The 18,776-nt window shown below is 36.2% G+C and overlaps 1 protein-coding gene across 2 annotated transcripts in view; it reads right to left on the reverse strand.

Annotated features, from left to right (window-relative positions):
* Positions 1-12,925: 12,925 nt before the first annotated feature.
* Positions 12,926-18,776, reverse strand: part of LOC123534763 (putative transporter SVOPL) — a 146,662-nt gene continuing 140,811 nt past the window's right edge. For both annotated transcript variants that reach the window (XM_045317171.2, XM_045317170.2), the window contains exon 15: positions 12,926-17,671. In XM_045317171.2, coding sequence (XP_045173106.2) covers positions 17,645-17,671 — 27 coding nt within the window. In that variant the 3' untranslated portion in view covers positions 12,926-17,644. The remainder of the gene's footprint in view (positions 17,672-18,776) is intronic.

Consider the following 18,776-nt stretch of genomic DNA (forward strand, 5'->3'; position numbering starts at 1 on the left):
ATGCACAGCGGACGACGGACGACGGACATCAAGCAGTCACAATAGCTCACCTTGTCACTTCGTTACAGGTGAGCTAATAACACATACATATAAGGCACTCAAAGATCACAAAATTATAACACATACATATAAGGCACTCAAAGATCAATCACCAGCTTATGTAGTGAACATGTTAGAAATATATACACCATCAAGAAATCTGAGATCGCAGAATAATGCATTAAAACTGGTGGTGCCCAAATGTCAAACAATGCAATTTGGTGACAGGAGCTTTCAGACAGCAGCTGCGAAGTTATGGAATGCCCTCCCATCTGGCATAAGAGAGTGCAAGACCTTGCAAAGTTTCAAAAAAGCGCTAAAGACACATTATTTCATAGAATTCTTTGGGATTTAATCTCACTGATTACCTGATTAATAATGTAGGTTCTTTGCCGGCCAATCAATTACTTTAATTAAGAACTCTAGTGTGACAGAATAATGTTGGCAGTGTTTTTTCTGTGGGATGTATCATGGATGTTCTCTGGACCATTTAGGTAGGGATTGACCCAATATCATCCGGGACGGTTTGCATGCTATGATGCATTTCGCAGACATCATACCGGTTAATTCTGTCTGTTCAAAATGTAAGATATCGTCCATTCTATTCTGCTCTAACCTGTGTCTTTGACAGGTCAGTTAATGTTTTAGGATATTGTATTTTTGTTTCATGTTTTGATCTGCCTACCTTTAATTTAAAATGCTTGGTATCTTATTACCGTAATGTAATTTTAAGTTCTTCTATAATAGTTCAATTACCATTTTTTTATTGAACATTATATAAATGTTTTTATGTAAAGCAATTTTGAACGTATTTTTTAAAAAAAAAGTGCTATATAAATGTGGTATATAATAATAATAATATTAAGTTTAGTGATCCTAGTCCCAAGCGTTCTGAAGTTATTGTCCAAAAACCATTTAAATGCCCCGGGTCACTGTGACCTTGACCTGTGACCTACTTACCTCAAAATCATTAGGGGTCATCTGCTGGTCATAACCAACCTCCCTCTCAATTTTCATGATCCTAGGCCCAAGAGTTCCCAAGTTACCATCCGGAAACTGTTTAAATGTTTTGAGTTATTGTGGCCTTGACCTTTGACCTACTAACCTCAAAGTCAAACCTGACCTTTGCACCTGTGTACAAAAATTTATGATCCTAGACCCAAGCGTTCTCAAGTTATCATTTGGAAACCATTTAACTGTTCCGATTCACTGTGACCTTGACCTTTGACATACAAACCTCAAAGTTGAACTTGACATGTATTTCATGATGTTACACCTGTGTACCATCAATAACTGGACAGACTGAACACCACAGCAGTATGAATAGGCTATAGATGAAACTATAGCAGTATTTATTCTAGGCTGCGCCATGAGGCCATTGGTGCGTATTTTACCATATTGGCGCACAAATGTTTTCCCTATAGCGCCCATTGGGCGCCCATTTTTTCAAACAAGTGAATGAAGTATTGCCATGCAATAAAAAGTCCCCTACTGGAAGGCACCTAATTTTCTCTACTGCAGTATAACATAATGAACTGATATCTGTCAATGATGTATAAACAATATTGTACTACATATACAATATGTTATAACAACACACTTGGATTAAAATGTGCATATATAAAAACCTACAGTTGTTTTCATATTGAATTGTTTTGGCTGATTATAAAAATGTTATCATGTAAGTTATTTATAGTAACAACAAAGGGAAATTAATCTTTAAAAAAAAAAAAATCTATATAATATAAGTCCACAAGAAACTCTTTACCAGGTAGAGATAGGTCAAAATACACCTAAAAATTGGATGTAACATGCATGCTGTACCACAGAAAAGTGGTCTCGATTTTTCTCTGCTGCCAGTAATAAAAAAGTTACAATAAAATCTATTTATAGTAACAACAAAGGGACGTAATTCTAAAAACAAGGGTGCCTCATGGTGGTGAACATTTGGTCCATGTTACATCAAAATCCCTCCATGCATGAAGAAGAAATGTTCCGTACAAAGTCATTCTTGAATTTGACCTTTGACCTCTAAATATGACCTTGACCTTAGACCTAGGGACCTGGTTCTTGCGCATGACATGTTGTCTCATCCAGGGGAATATTTGTGCCAACTGATATCTAAATCCTGCTTTGCATGACAAAGTTATAGACCGGACAGGAAAAAAATCCTCTTGACCTTTGATCTCAAAGTGTGACCTTGACCTTTAAGCTAGGGTACTGGGTGCTGCGCATGACACGTTGTCTCATCATGGGAAACATTTATGCCAAGTAATATTAAAATCCCTTCATGGATTGCAGAGTTATGGATGGGACAGGAAAAAAACTCTGTTGACCTTTGACCCCCAATTGTGACCTTGACCTTTGAGCTAGGGGTCCGGGATTTGCGCATGACATGTCGTCTCATCATGGGGAACGCTAAGTGATATTAAAATCCCTTAATGAATGTCAGAGTTATGGACCGGACACGAAACAGACCCTGTTCATGCTATGTTAACATTTGACAGCTAAGTGTGACCTTGACCTTTGAGCTAGGGGTCTCAAAGTTGTGCATGACATATCGTCTTATTATGAGGTACATTTGTGCCAAGTAATATTAAAATCCCTTCATAGATGGGAGAGTTATGGACCGGACAGGAAAAAAGCCTTGTTGACCTTTGACCTCCAATTGTGACCTTGACCTTTAAGCTAGGGGTCCAGATTTTGCGCACGACACGTCGTCTCCTCATGGGGAACATTTGTGCCAAGTAATATTAAAATCTCTTCATGGATGGGAGAGTTATGGACCGGACAGGAAAAAGCCCTGTTGACCTTTGACCTCCAATTGTGACCTTGACCTTTGAGCTAGGGGTCCGGGATTTGCGCACGACACATCATCTCATCATGGGGAACAATTGTGCCAAGTAATACTAAAATCCCTTCAAGGATGGGAGAGTTGTGGACCGGACAGGAAAAAAGCCCTGTTGACCTTTGACCTCCAATTGTGACCTTGACCTTTGAGCTAGGGGTCCGGGTTTTGCGCATGACACGTCGTCTCATCATGGGGAACATTTGTGCCAAGTAATATTAAAATCCCTTCATGGATGACAGAGTTATGGACCAGACACGAAATTGCGGACGGACGGACGGACGGAAAAGTGCATTCCTATAGTCCCCGAATCTGGTTTTCAACCAGTAGGGGACTAAAAAACAAAATATTCAATCCATTTACAATTAGCCGTATGCGCTGACTTCCAGAAGTTGTGAATCGAATACGACTCTTCCGACGTAACACACATTTTCAATGGTTGGTGTTAAAATAGTAGCCAGTCTTCGGTCGCCTAACAACAGATAGCTTTCAATGTTGCTATGCAATGGCAGACAAAAACACAGTAAATATTGCAACTCGAAGAAACAAGAGCTGTCGGATGACAGCGCGCTCGACTATTCGAAGAATTGATTGAAGAATGGGGTCAAAATATTTCCATAGATTTTCAGACTAAACAAAAAAATGGATTAAACAAAAAATGTTCCTGTATTTGTGGATTTCGATTAGTCTTGCACTAAATGGCAATGTGTGACCATGATGGCAAATATGTTAAGTTATATGTTAGGCAAAACATGGACTTATATGAAAAATTTAACTAATTTCCAAGTCCAAAAGGGGCCATAATTCAGTCAAAATAGTTGACAGAGTTATGTACTCTTGCCTACAGATGGAAATCATGTTGATAAACTAGTGTTAAAAGTTTCAAAGCCACAGTTCAAATAGTTTTGACAAAACGCTGACTTGTAAGAAAAACTGAACAAATTTGAAAGTCCAAAAAGGGCCATAATTCAGTCAAAATAGTTGTCAGAGTTATGTACTCTTGCCTAGAGATGGAAATCATAATGATAAACAAGTGTTTAAAGTTTAAAAGACATATGTCAAATAGTCTTGACAAAACATGGACATATACAAAACAGAACCAGTTTCCAAGTTCAAAAAGGGCCATAATTCAGCTAAAAAAGAGGAGAAAGTTACGTACTCTTGCCTATTGATAGAGACTATTATACTGAACAAGATATAAAAGTTTCAAAGCCATATGTCAAACACTTTACACAAAATATAAACTGGTACGAAAAACTTAACCAAGATTTCTTAGTCAAAAGGGCCATAATTCAGTCAAAATGCTTGATGGAGTTATGTACTCTTGCCTACAACTGGATATTGTGATGGTAAACAAGTGTTGAAAGTTTCAAAGCTTTATCTCAAAAGACTTTGTCAAAATGTGGACTGGTACGAAAAACTTAACCAAGATTTCTATGTCAAAAAGGGGCCATAATTCAGTCAAAATGCTTGATGGAGTTATGTACTCTTGCCTACAACTGGACATGGTGATGGTAAACAAGTGTTGAAAGTTTCAAAGCTTAATCTCAAAAGACTTTGTCAAAATATGAACTGGTACGAAAAACTTAACCAAGATTTCTAAGTCAAAAGGGGCCATAATTCAGTCAAAATGCTTGACAGAGTTATGTACTCTTGCCTATAACTGGACATGGTGATGGTAAACAAGTGTTGAAAGTTTCAAAGCTTTATCTCAAAAGACTTTGTCAAAATATGAACTGGTACGAAAAACTTAACCAAGATTTCTAAGTCAAAAGGGGCCATAATTCAGTCAAAATGCTTGACAGAGTTATGTACTCTTGCCTATAACTGGACATGGTGATGGTAAACAAGTGTTGAAAGTTTCAAAGCTTTATCTCAAAAGACTTTGTCAAAATGTGAACTGGTACGAAAAACTTAACCAGGGTGTGACGCCGACGCCGACGCCGACGCCGTGGTGAGTAGGATAGCTCTACTTATTCTTCGAATAGTCGAGCTAAAAAGAAATCCAACTTTACGTTTTTCTCTAAACGTCCAAAAATAGCAGACGACGGAGAACAAATTTCCAAAGAAAGATGACATGTCTGAGACTTCTAGATTGCTCAATTACCACTAAGCCAGAATCAGGCGACAAACATTCATTCCATAGTAAATGGCTGTTGGACTTTCCGTGCTTAGGTTTAAATAACGATAAAAATATTATGACTTGTAATTATGTTTCAAGAACGGCGAAAGTAATACTTTGAACTCCATGTAAGAAAAGTGTTAAAAATACAGCCTTTCATTTCAAGTAAATCAAGTTTTTCTTTCATGGCCCCTGTTTTTTTCAAATGTCCCCAACCTTTTGCCTCAATGGGGCCCTCTGACCCCACTTAAAAAAATTCTGGAATGAACACTGCTATAGTAAACTGAATATATGCCATTTTAAGATGAAGTCCCCAATACCAGACTTTAAATGTTGCTGCATACAGGCCCATAAATCCAGAACCAATTAAGTTAATTCAAACTTTATCCATTAGTAAACTGTCCATTGGTATATTGTTAAAGTTCTTCTATAGAAGCGCATCTCTGAATTGAGTTGAAATGATACTAAATCTGTCAGAAATACAAAATTTGTTGATATAAACTGAGGCTCAGGGACATTTTAATCAGTGCATGTTTAACAGACAAAGAACTAAATAATCTATCATAGATCAAGTTTTGAGCAATAAACATTTTCTATGTTTTGATCTCTTGAAACCCTGCATTTTGTACATTCCCTTGCAATGTCAAGTGATCCACGTTTAAATTTACTGGACTTTTTTTATGTAGAAACATACATAAAGAATCACTATTTGTAAATTATTCATTTCAGTTGATATGTCTTGAGCTAAAAGGCTATTTTACATTACTACTTGTATTAAAAGAACAGGCTTTATTATATACCTATATAAATTCTGTAAAAATTCAGCTTGTATTTCACAATTAAATATGAACAGGCAGAATAAGAATCCGTATTGTACCTATAAAATTCCGTATTGTATGCTGCCGGACTACTTTTATTAATATGCATGACCTGACACAATTCTATAAATTAAACATGAAATCTTCACTTAATTCCATTTTAATATCGATAAACATTGAAGTTTTCATTCGATAACATTAAACAACAAAACAAAAGGTAGAGATATATAACAAGAGAGCCATGATGGCCCTATATCACTCACCTGTTATCACTGCACTTGAGGACAAGAAGGTCCTCAGAAAAAAATATCTAAGTCCAAAGGACAGGAACAACAAAGGGAAGAAATTTAACCAAAAAGAAAAAAAAATTCTTACAAGGTACAGATATGTCAAAATACACCTAACAAGAGATCACAGAGTGATCTTGGCGCCCACCAATGTGCCATTTTGAGTGTTCCGAATTTCAGGACTTATTGACTAGCTCAAGGTCAAATTTCATTTCAGAACACAACACTGTGCATGTGGTCAAAATTCGAAAGCTGTAGCTTGAGAAATGTGAAAGTAGGTCACTAGATAAATTTCAAGGACAAAGTTCTCTGTACACAAAACTATGCATGTGCATCAAGTTTGAAGGCTGTAGTTTGAGAAAGTTGAAAGTAGGTCACTAGGTCAATCTTAAAGTCAAAGTTTATTTCGGTATACAAAACTATGCAAGTGGTCCAAATTTGAAGGCTGTAGCTTGAGAAATGTGAAAGTAGGTCACTAGGTCAAAATCAAGGTCAAATTTCACTTCAGAACACAAATCTATCCATGTGGTCCAAATTTGAAGCCTGTACCTTCAAAAATGTGAAAGTAGGTCACTAGGTCAATGTCAAGGTCAAAGTTTGTTTTGGTACACAATCCTATGCATGTGGTCTAAATTTGAAGCCTGTAGCTACAGAAATGTGAAAGTAGGTCACCAGGTCAAAATCGAAGTCAAATTTTATTTCGGAATATAGAACTATGCATGTGGTCCAAATTTGAAGCCTGTACCTTCAAAAATGTGAAAGTAGGTCATTAGGTCAATGTAAAGGTCAAAGTTTGTTTCAGTACACAAAACCATGCAGGTGGTCCAAATTTGAAGGCTGTAGCTTGAGAAATGTGAAAGTAGGTCACTAGGTCAAAATCAAAGTCAAATTTTATTTCGGAATACAGAACTATGCATGTGGTCCAAATTTGAAGCCTGTACCTTCAAAAATGTGAAAGTAGGTCATTAGGTCAATGTAAAGGTCAAAGTTTGTTTCGGTACATAAAACCATGCATGTGGTCCAAATTTGAAGCCTGTACCTTTAAAAATGTGAAAGTAGGTCAATGTCAAGGTCAAAGTTTTTTTCAGTGCACAAAACTATGCATGTGGTCCAAATTTGAAGGTTGTAGCTACAGAAATGTGAAAGTAGGTCACTAGGTCAAAATCAAGGTCAACTCATGTCAAGGTTTATCTTGCCACTCAAAACCATACATGTGGCCCAAATTTGAATGTTGTAGGTTATTGACAAGAAGTTTTTAAAAGCTTTTCCCTATATAAGTCTATGTGAACCATGTGACCCCCAGGGCGGGGGCCATATTTGACCCTAGGGGGATAATTTTAAAAAACCTGGTAGAGAACCACTAGATGATGCTACATTACAAATATTAAAGCCCTGGTCCAAATTTGAAGGTTGTAGCTACAGAAATGTGAAAGTAGGTCACTAGGTCAAAATCAAGGTCAACTCATGTTAAGGTTTATCTTGCCGCTAAAAACCATATATGTGGCCCAAATTTGAATGTTGTAGGTTATTGACAAGAAGATTCTCAAAGTTTTTCCCTATATGAGTCTATGTAAACCATGTGACCCCCGGGGCGGGGCCATATTTGATCCTAGGGGGACAATTTGAATAATCTTAGTAGAAGACCACTAGATGATGTCACATACAAAATATCAAAGCCCTAGGCCCTGTGGTTTTGGACAAGAGGTTTTTCAAAGTTTTTCCCTATATAAGTCTATATAAACCATGTGACCCCTGGGGCGGGGCCATATTAGACCCCAGGGAAATAATTTGAATCATCTTGGTAGAGGACCAATAGATGATGCTTCATACCAAATATCAAAGACCTAGGCTCTGTGGTTTTGGACAAGAAGATTTTCAAAGTTTTTCCCTATATAAATCTATGTAAATTATAGAAATAAACAAAGGGCCATAACTTACTAAAAAATTGTTGAACCAGTCTGAATTTCAGGGGGACACAACTAGGGTACCAATACATCATTCTGACAAAGTTTGGCCAAAATCCCCCTGGTAGTTTCTGAGGAGATGCTATAACGAGAAATTGTTAACGGACGGAAGGACGGACGGACGGACGGACGGGACGACGGACCACGGACGCAGAGTGATTTGAATAGCCCACCATCTGATGATGGTGGGCTAAAAATTGGAGGTACCATCCATGTTGTACCACAGAAAAGTGGTCTCGGTTTTTCCCTATGGCCAATAATAAAAAAGTTACTAAAAATTAGCTATTTATAGTAACGTAAAGGGGAAGTAATTAAAATAAAAATTTATTGTAAGTGAACAAAAGAAGGATCTGTCAAATAAATCTGTTGACATAAATGAAATTTCAGATCAGTATCTTCATTAGTTAAGGAGATATACCCATTTTAATTTGAAATAAAGGGAGGTAATTTGACATAAAATCAGTCCATAGTTATCTACCCTGATTAGCTCAGTCCAATTTATGACAATAATGAAATTTCAAATAAGTCCTATAAGTATTTACTGATATAAATCCATTTTGATTACAATCAGGGGAGGTAATCAGATATAAAATAACTCTGGAACCTACGATTGGATCTGATTTGTCATGGAATCCAAGATTTATTGCTGTTGAAGATTTTTTGGAAGTTTGTATCAAATAAAACCATAAAAGAAGTCTCTACATGGCTGCAAAAGCCAAAATAGCCAATTTTGGACCTTTAAGGGGCCATAACTCTGGATATATATCTGGTATAATAATAATAATAATAACAATAATAATAATAACTCTGGAACCCATGATGGAATCTGGCCAGTTCAAGAAAGGAACCAAGATCTTGTGGTAATACAAGTTGTGTGCAAGTGTGGTTAAAATCAAATCATAAATGAAGCTGCTATTGTGCAGACAAGGTCAAAATAGCTACTTTTGGCCCTTTCAGGGGCCATAACTCTAAAACCGATTAAGGGATCTGGCCGGTTTAAAAAAGGAATAAAGATCTTATGGTGACACAAGTTTTCTGCAAGTTTGATTAAATTCAAATCATAAATTAAGCTGCTATTGTGAAGACAAGGTCAAAATAGCTAATTCTGGCCCTTTCAGGGGCCGTAACTCTAGAACCCATAAAGGAATCTTGCCAGTTGAAGAAAGTCTCCAAGATCTTATGGTGATACAAGTTGTGTGCAAGTTTGGTTAAATTAAAATCATAAATGAAGCTGCTATTGTGCAGACAAGGTCAAAATAGCTAATTCTGGCCTTTTCAAGGGCCATAACTCTGGAACCCATAATGGAATCTGGCCAGTTCAAGAAACGAACCAAGATCTTATGGTGATACAAGTTGTGTGCCAGTTTGGTAAAAATCAAATTATAAATAAAGCTGCTATTGTGCAGACAAGGTCAAAATAGCTAATTTTGGCCCTTTCAGGGGCCATAACTCTGGAACCCATAATGGGATCTGGCCAATTCAAGAAAGGAACCGAGATCTTATGGTGATACAAGTTGTGTGCAAATTTGGTTAAAACAAGAGCTGTCCGTAAGACAGCCAAGCTCGACTATCCGAAATATTGTCCTAGAAGCAGGAAAATATTACCCAACAAGAGCTGTCCGTAAGACAGCCAAGCTCGACTATTCGAAATATTGACCCAGAAGCAGGAAAATATTACCCAAAAAAGTTAAATATCAAAAGAGTTTTAAGTTCAAAAGGGGGAATAATTTGACCAAAATGCATATCAGTTATGGGACTTGCTGCTATCAACTAGATTTATAACCCCGAAGGCACATGAGAAGTTTCAATTCAATATCTGCATTAGTTTTGGAGATAGTAACTTGCATGTAAAACTTTAACCAGAATTTTCAAAGTCCAAAAGGGGGCATAATTTGCCCAAAATACATGCCAGAGTTTTGGGACTTGATCCAGTGAGGTTAGTAATTGATCTAGAAAAAGAAAAAATAAGTTTCAAATCTATATGCCTTTTAGTAATAGCTGTATGTACTTGCACGCAAAACTTCAACCAGAATTTTCTAAGTCCAAAAGGGGGCATAATTTGGCCAAAATGAAAGTCAGAGTTATGGGACTTGATCCTATCAACTAGTTTTATAACCCGAAGACACATGTGAAGTTTCAAATCAATATCTGCATTATTTTTGGAGATAATAACTTGCATGTAAAACTTTAACCAAAATTTTCTAAGTCTAAAAGGGGGCATAATTTGCTCAAAAAAAAATATCAGAGTTATGGGACTTGACCCAGTGAGGTTGGTAATTGATCTAGAAAAAGAAAAAATAAGTTTTAAATCTATATGCCTTTTAGAAATAGTTGTATGTACTTGCACGCAAAACTTAACCAGAATTTTCTAAGTCCAAAAGGGGGCATAATTTGGCCAAAATGAAAGTCAGAGTTATGGGACTTGCTGCTATCAACTAGTTTTATAACCCCGAAGACACATGTGAAGTTTCAAATCAATATCTGCATTAGTTTTGGAGATAGTAACTTGCATGTAAAACTTTAACCAAAATTTTCTAAGTCTAAAAGGGGCATAATTTGCTCAAATAACATGTCAGAGTTATGGGACTTGACCCAGTGAGGTTGGTAATTGATCTAGAAAAAGAAAAAATAAGTTTTAAATCTATATGCCTTTTAGAAATAGTTGTATGTACTTGCACGCAAAACTTTAACCAGAATTTTCTAAGTCCAAAAGGGGGCATAATTTGGCCAAAATGAAAGTCAGAGTTATGGGACTTGCTGCTATCAACTAGTTTTATAACCCGAAGACACATGTGAAGTTTCAAATCAATATCTGCATTAGTTTTGGAGATAGTAACTTGCATGTAAAACTTTAACCAAAATTTTCTAAGTCCAAAAGGGGGCATAATTTGCTCAAAATACATGTCAGAGTTATGGGACTTGACCCAGAGAGGTTGGTAATTGACCTAGAAAAAGAAGAAATAAGTTTCAAAGCTATATGCCTTTCACTGATGGCTGTATGTACTTGCATGCAAAAACTTAACCAAGGTGTGACGCCGACGCCGACGCCGACGCCGACGCCGACGCCAGGGTGAGTAGAATAGCTAGACTATTCTTCGAATAGTCGAGCTAAAAAGGTTAAATATCAAAAGAGTTTTAAGTTCAAAAGGGGGAATAATTTTACCAAAATGCATATCAGTTATGGGACTTGCTGCTATCAACTAGTTTTATAACCCCAAAGGCACATGTGAAGTTTCAATTCAATATCTGCATTAGTTTTGGAGATAGAAACTTGCATGTAAAACTTTAACCAGAATTTTCAAAGTCCAAAAGGGGGCATAATTTGCCCAAAATACATGCCAGAGTTAAGAGACTTGATCCAGTGAGGTAAGTAATTGATTTAGAAAAAGAAAAAATAAGTTTCAAATCTATATGCCTTTTAGTAATAGTTGTATGTACTTGCACGCAAAACTTTAACCAGAATTTTCTAAGTCCAAAAGGGGGCATAATTTGGCCAAAATGAAGGTCAGAGTTATGGCACTTGCTGCTATCAACTAGTTTTATAACCCCGAAGACACATGTGAAGTTTCAAATCAATATCTGCATTAGTTTTAGAGATAATAACTTGCATGTAAAACTTTAACCAAAATTTTGTAAGTCTAAAAGGGGGCATAATTTGCTCAAAAAACATGTCTGAGTTATGGGACTTGACCCAGTGAGGTTGGTAATTGATCTAGAAAAAGAAAAAATAAGTTTCAAATCTTTATGCCTTTTAGAAATAGCTGTATGTACTTGCATGCAAAACTTTAACCAGAATTTTCTAAGTCCAAAAGGGGGCATAATTTGGCCAAAATGAAGGTCAGAGTTATGGGACTTGCTGCTATCAACTAGTTTTATAACCCCGAAGACACATGTGAAGTTTCAATTCAATATCTGCATTAGTTTTGGAGATAGTAACTTGCATGTAAAACTTTAACCAAAATTTTCTAAGTCCAAAAGGGGGCATAATTTGCTCAAAATACATGTCAGAGTTATGGGTCTTGACCCAGTGAGGTTGGTAATTGATCTAGAAAAAGAAAAAATAAGTTTCAAATCTATATGCCTTTTAGAAATAGCTGTATGTACTTGCACGCAAAACTTTAACCAGAATTTTCTAAGTCCAAAAGGGGGCATAATTTGGCCAAAATGAAAGTCAGAGTTATGGGACTTGCTGCTACGAACTAGTTTTATAACCCCGAAAACACATGTGAAGTTTCAAATCAATATCTGCATTTAGTTTTGGAGATAGTAACTTGCATGTATAACTTCAACCAAAATTTTGTAAGTCCAAAAGGGGGCATAATTTGCTCAAAATACATGTCAGAGTTAGAGGGCTTGACCCAGAGAGGTTAGTAATTGACCTAGAAAAAGAAAAAATAAGTTTCAAAGCTATATGCCTTTAATTGATTGCTGTATGTACTTGCATGCAAAAACTTAACCAAGGTGTGACGCCGACGCCGACGCCAACGCCAACGCCAGGCTGAGTAGAATAGCTCGACTATTCGAAGAATAGTCTAGCTATTCTACTCACCCTGGCGTTGGCGTAAATAATAAAATCATAAATGAAACCACTATCGTGCAGACAAGAAATTGTTGACGCACGGACGGACGGACTGACGACGGACGAAGGGTTATCACAAAAGCTCACCTTGTCACTATGTAACAGGTGAGCTAATAAAAGGGTCATTATAACAGTAGCTAGATCTGGGATCTTGTATTCGGCTCTCATGGATTTTACAAGTTTGGATCACACTCGGCGCATGTGCGCCTCAAGAGATCCGATCTGCCAAAAATCTACTCGAGCTGAATACAGCATCCCAGATCCATTCAATTCAAAATCTAACTGTTTACTGAACACAGTGAGACAATTCTAAGTTTATAAAATGAAGGAAATGACCTTACACCCTGAGCACAAATGACAAATTAATAAAAATGTTTCTCCATCTTATATATAAACAAGAGGGCCATGAAGGCCCTGTATCGCTCACCTGACCTATTGACCTCAAGATCAACAAGATTAACATTCTGACCAAGTTTCATTAAGATATGGTCATAAATGTGGCCTCTTAAGTGTTAACTAGCTATTCCTTTGATTTGACCCTGTGACCTAGTTTTTGACCCGACATGACCCAGATTCGAACTTGACCTAAAGATCATCAAGATTAACATTCTGACTAAGTTTCATGAAGATACAGTCATAAATGTGGCCTCTAGAGTGTTAACAAGCTTTTCCTTTGATTTGACCCCGTGACCTAGTTTTTGACCCAACATGAACCAGATTCGAACTTGACCTAAAGATCATCAAGTTTAACATTCTGACTAAGTTTCATGAAGATACAGTCTTAAATGTGGCCTCTAGAGAGTTAACAAGCTTTTCCTTTGATTTGACCCCGTGACCTAGTTTTTGACCCAACATGACCCAGATTCGAATTTGATCTAAAGATCATCAAGTTTAACATTCTGACTAAGTTTCATGAAGATACATCATAAATGTGGCCTCTAGAGTGTTAACAAGCTTTTCCTTTGATTTGACCTACTGACCTAGTTTTTGATCCCAGCTGACCCAGATTTAAACTTGACCTAAAGATCACCAAGATAAACATTCTGACCAAGTTTCATTAAGATACGGTCATAAATGTGGCCTCTACAGTGTTAATTAGCTTTTCCTTTGATTTGACCGGGTGACCTAGTTTTTGATCCTACATGACCCAGATTCAAAACTGACCTTAAGATCATCAAGTTTAACATTCTGACCAAGTTTCATGAAGATATAGTCATAAATGCGGCCTCTACAGTGTTAAAAAGCTTTTCCTTTGATTTGACCTGGTGACCTAGTTTTTGACCCCAGATGATCCAATATCAAACTTGTCCAAGACTTTATTAAGGATAACACTCTGACCAGGTTTCATTAAGATTGGGTCAAAATTGTGACTTCTAGAGTGTTAACAAGCTTTTCCTTTGATTTGACCTGGTAACCTAGATTTTGACCCCAGATAACCCAATATCAAACTCGTCCAAGATTTTATTGAGGGTAACATTCTGACCAAGTTTCATTAAGATTGGGCCAAAATTGTGACCTCTAGAGTGTTAACAAGCTTTTCCTTTGATTTGACCTGGTGACCTAGTTTTTGACCCCAGATGACCCAATATCGAACTCGTCCAAGATTTTATCGAGGGTAACATTCTGACTAAGTTTCATTAAGATTGGGCCATAAATGTGACCTCTAGAGTGTTAACAGTCAAATTGTTGACGACGGACGGACGGACAGATGGACGACGGACGACGCCGGACGCCGGACACAGGGTGATCACTAAAGCTCACCTTTGAGCACTTCGTGCTCAGGTGAGCTAAAAAGAAGAGATATTTACAATAACCTTAATGCTATATAATATACAGCTAAAGGCCAGCTACTCTTATCTGACTTATCCACTTTAACAGTGAAACAACCTTCACCTGAAATATGTACATAAGTATCAATTTCAAAGTACTTAAATATCTAATAACATGATGTTAGTAACAAATAATAAATTATCAAACAAAATATGTTAGTAACAAATGATAAATAAAATATCTAACAACACTGTGTTTGTAGTAAATAACAGGTGTTTGATTTTTCTAAAAAATTTTGGCATATATATTTTCAGACAGTTTAATCTATGATCAAAACTTTGCACTGTAACAAAAATATATACAAATAATTTAAAATAATAAATGCCCGTCAATTTTACACAGATCCTTTCAGCATTAGCCCTTACCATGCTGGACACAACTGGTTCTGCCTTTGCCACCAGTGTAGATCACTATTCACTCAGTATCTTTTTTTAACAGTTAATGGTACTGTCCAAATTGGAAGACTGACAAGTTCATTAATATAGAAATTTAGCATGGTAAGGATTAAATATGTGGAGAAATAAGATAGGCCTAAAATTCTTTGTTTCCAGTAACATGCTCAAAAAAATTTGGGTAGGTTGGAAAGTATTTTTTTTTTTTGGAATATTTTTTTATTAAGGGAGACTTTTCGGAAATGATTTTTTTTTTTGGTCAAAAAATGAATACAAACAAGGGTGTTATGCCTTTAGAGCACCAGTAAGTTAATTTCTAACATCAATGTTCATGTTTAAAGCATAAAAAGTGCTGTTTTGCAACTTTTTGTTTAAAAGTTGACAAAAAATATTCTCCAAGGCCACAAAAACATTTAGGTTTGGGCCAAAAATTTAGGATAGGTTGGGATATTGGAAACAAACAATTTTTTTTATGCCTTAGATTCAATCAAAGTTTAAATACTGATCAATTTTGCTTGCACATTTCAACTGAGCATTCTCAATAAAATGAAACAAACTCACATCAGCTTTGCTACTGCTCAAAAATGGGTTTACTTTACCCCAACTTGCTGACTGATGATTGACCTATCACGCTGATTTCTGTAAGCTGATTCGCTCATAATTCATAACTGCTGATATGTGATTAGGCCATACCAAATTGATTAATAGTTCTTCGGAAAATTTTCAAAAAAAATAGGAGCGGGCGAGCGAAATTTTTATTTTATTTTTTTTTTCTCAATTTTGATTTTTTCAGAGGCGGGTAGATTTTACATGGAGCGAGCGGGCCTTTTTTATTTTTTTTCCCCAGCTTGAACCCTTGAGGAGGCGGTTATGATTATATATAAAGTTAACATTTCTTTAGAAATAACACAGAAATCAAATATTTACAGTGTGGGTAACACAGTATATAGCCTTTCTATATGTTTTAAAGACTACATGAATGATTTTGCAAATAAATTCTTGCCAGAACTCAATGAATCACTTTTTTTTTTATTTTGTAATTTTAATTACTAAGGAATGAGTGTCTTATTTTTAATTTTGATTTTTCTACATTAATCTGATGACGTGCTTATTTAATGGCACAGGATGAGGAATATTTAAGACAAAACAGGCACATGATTGTGTGGAATAACATTTCTTCTGAAACACAGTTAGATGGCTTTGACACATGAACAAATTTGTGCCCCTAGTGGAACTCCAACCCATAGAGGTGACAGGGGAAGTAATAAACCACTTGACCAGTGAGACCTGACAGAATTGGGCATACGATGCTTAGACATTGCTCGAATCCCTTTGGAATAATTTTTAACAGATCATGATCAGGCTAGTTTAAGCTTTTGTGGTAGAGATTCATTTCAGGCAAAAATAATAACAGACGGACAAAGAACGATCCCAATATGACCACCCTTAAAAGTGTTGTTTGTTGTGCTTTGACTGAACTAGAAATTTAGAGTTGGGAAAGTCTGTTTTTTTTTTCAGTTTCTTTCGTTCAATCAATTTACAGCCAATTTTAAATATATCCTGGCATCATGTGTACAAACAGGCAAAACTGTGGTTACAAAAGGACAGAATTTGTTAGAAATTATTTTCATACCAACACTACTTATTTGAAAAGCTAAACAATTTTTAAATTGACTAAATGCTTTTTGATAGAACATCTGACTGATGTACTATTTAAAGGAGTTACGTTAAAAAAACTTTGGGTCGAGACAATGTGATAGGTCGGTCAGGATCCGTGAACAAATATTTTTTTAAGGTAGTAGTTGGCCTCAGCTTTGGGCTCTAGATCTAACATGCTGAATTAAACAACTGATAACAAATGGTTTGGAAACTTTATATCTGAACAATATTTCCAAATATTTTAACTGCATCCCCGTGCACGTATTACAAGTCGGACTTCGTTCTTTTCACTGTATTGAACAAAAGTAGAATGTGCCTATTTCATTACCTACCGGCACATCGAAGGCCATGTGTGGCACTAGCACAGACACTTCAGATTTAAAACAGATGATGAACAACACCATAATTCCTGACTTTTTTGAGTTTGGATCATCAGCTACATGTATTACGGACGCATGAAATCCGATCAATATCACTTTGACGCATTAAAACAGCATTAAAAACCTGTTTTGCCGTTATTATTCCGGACCGCGTAATCGAAAAAAAAATTTTTTTTCGGAGATTTTTATGTACGTGCGGGCGGATAATTTTTATTTTTTTTTCTCGGGAATGGAATTATTGATGCGGTAGTTCCGACGAACGACATATCAATTTGGTATGGCCTTAGCTCCTGATTCATAAATTCTGATATCTAATAGGTCCACTTATAAATGCTGACATCTGATTGGCTCATAGTTCATCCACTTATAAATGCTGACATCTAATGGCTCATAGTCCATAACTGTTGACATCCAACTGGCTCTTGATTCATTAATCCTGATATCTAATAGGTCCACTAATAAATGCTGACAGCTGACTGGCTAATAGTTCATAACAGTTGACAGCTAATTGGCTCTGATTCATAATTCCTGATATTTAATAAATCTGCAAATAAATGCTGACAGCTGATTAGCTCATAGTTCTTTGGTACCTGATTCATTAATCCAGATATCTAATAGGTCCACCAATAAATGAATGACTGCTGTTGAAAGACTTATCAAGACTAGCAGTGACTTATCCAATTAGGTCCGTATTTTCCAATCTGCTAAATGCTGGGTAGTTCATCATCAGTCATCTTCTAATGATATAGTTTGCTGTAAAATAAAACAAAACATTAACCTTTCACTTGCCTGACTTTACCTTGCAACCAGTGCAGACCAACATTATTGCAGAATGACCATAGTCTGCACTTTTTCTGACATTAAGCCACTGTTTATATGTTTATGAATTACTCCGCAAAAAACAACAGGAAGTGGAACATCATCACTGTATTTAAAGCAAGACAATAATCAACCTTAAAAACACATCAATCTACAGTTATGTTTTCATTCTGCAAGATATATTTATTAAGTTAATCTAAATTTATTGCTACGGTATCTTTCTCAAGCACTGAAATTTCAGGAGTATGTTCTAATTTTAGAGATTATTAAGAAGATATTTGAGTAACACACAGGTACACACTAGGTGACTGCTGCCTGCAAATTCATCCCATTTCTGGGTTGTTGTTTCTTTTCTTTCTGACTGTTCCTGTACCAATGTGGATGTTATATTGCTTGATTAATTAAAATTTTGTTAGGTTTCAATCAACACTAACACAATTTACACCATTTAGCTTCAACTACCAGGTTCAATCCAGTCTAAATTTTTCAGGCAAAGGCTTGCACCAGGGTAGAACCCCAAAACTCCATATAAAGTTTTGTGTAATTCTTTGCTTTACTCCCGAACACCTAACCAATATTCTTAAAATTAAACCATAATTCTTAATGTTAGGAGAAGACCTTTAAAAGCTTAGCTTTCGGATCTTATCCTTTTTCAACATGTATAAAATCGATATTGTAAATTGTAAAATGTAATATGCACATATGTTTGAAATAAAATATGTTTAAACAAAAAGAAACTAGAGTTGTCAGAGGAGTGGCAACCTATACCCCCACAATATGGCCTTGTCACAGAACTAAGCCAATGTCAAAGCTGAACTTGCTTGACCTTTGACCTACTGACCTCAAAATCAATACAGGTCATCTGCTGGTCTTGATCAACCTCCCTATGAAGTTTCAAGATCCTCGGCCCAAGCGTTCTCAAGTTATTATCAGAAAAAGGTTTAAATGTTCCAGGTCACTCTGACCTTTGGAACTCAAAATCAATACAGGTCATCTGCTGGTCATGACCAACCTCCCTATTCAGTTTCGTGATCCTAGT

Source organism: Mercenaria mercenaria, chromosome 12 (assembly GCF_021730395.1).
Source record: "Mercenaria mercenaria strain notata chromosome 12, MADL_Memer_1, whole genome shotgun sequence".
Classification (NCBI taxonomy): Eukaryota; Metazoa; Mollusca; class Bivalvia; order Venerida; family Veneridae; genus Mercenaria; species Mercenaria mercenaria.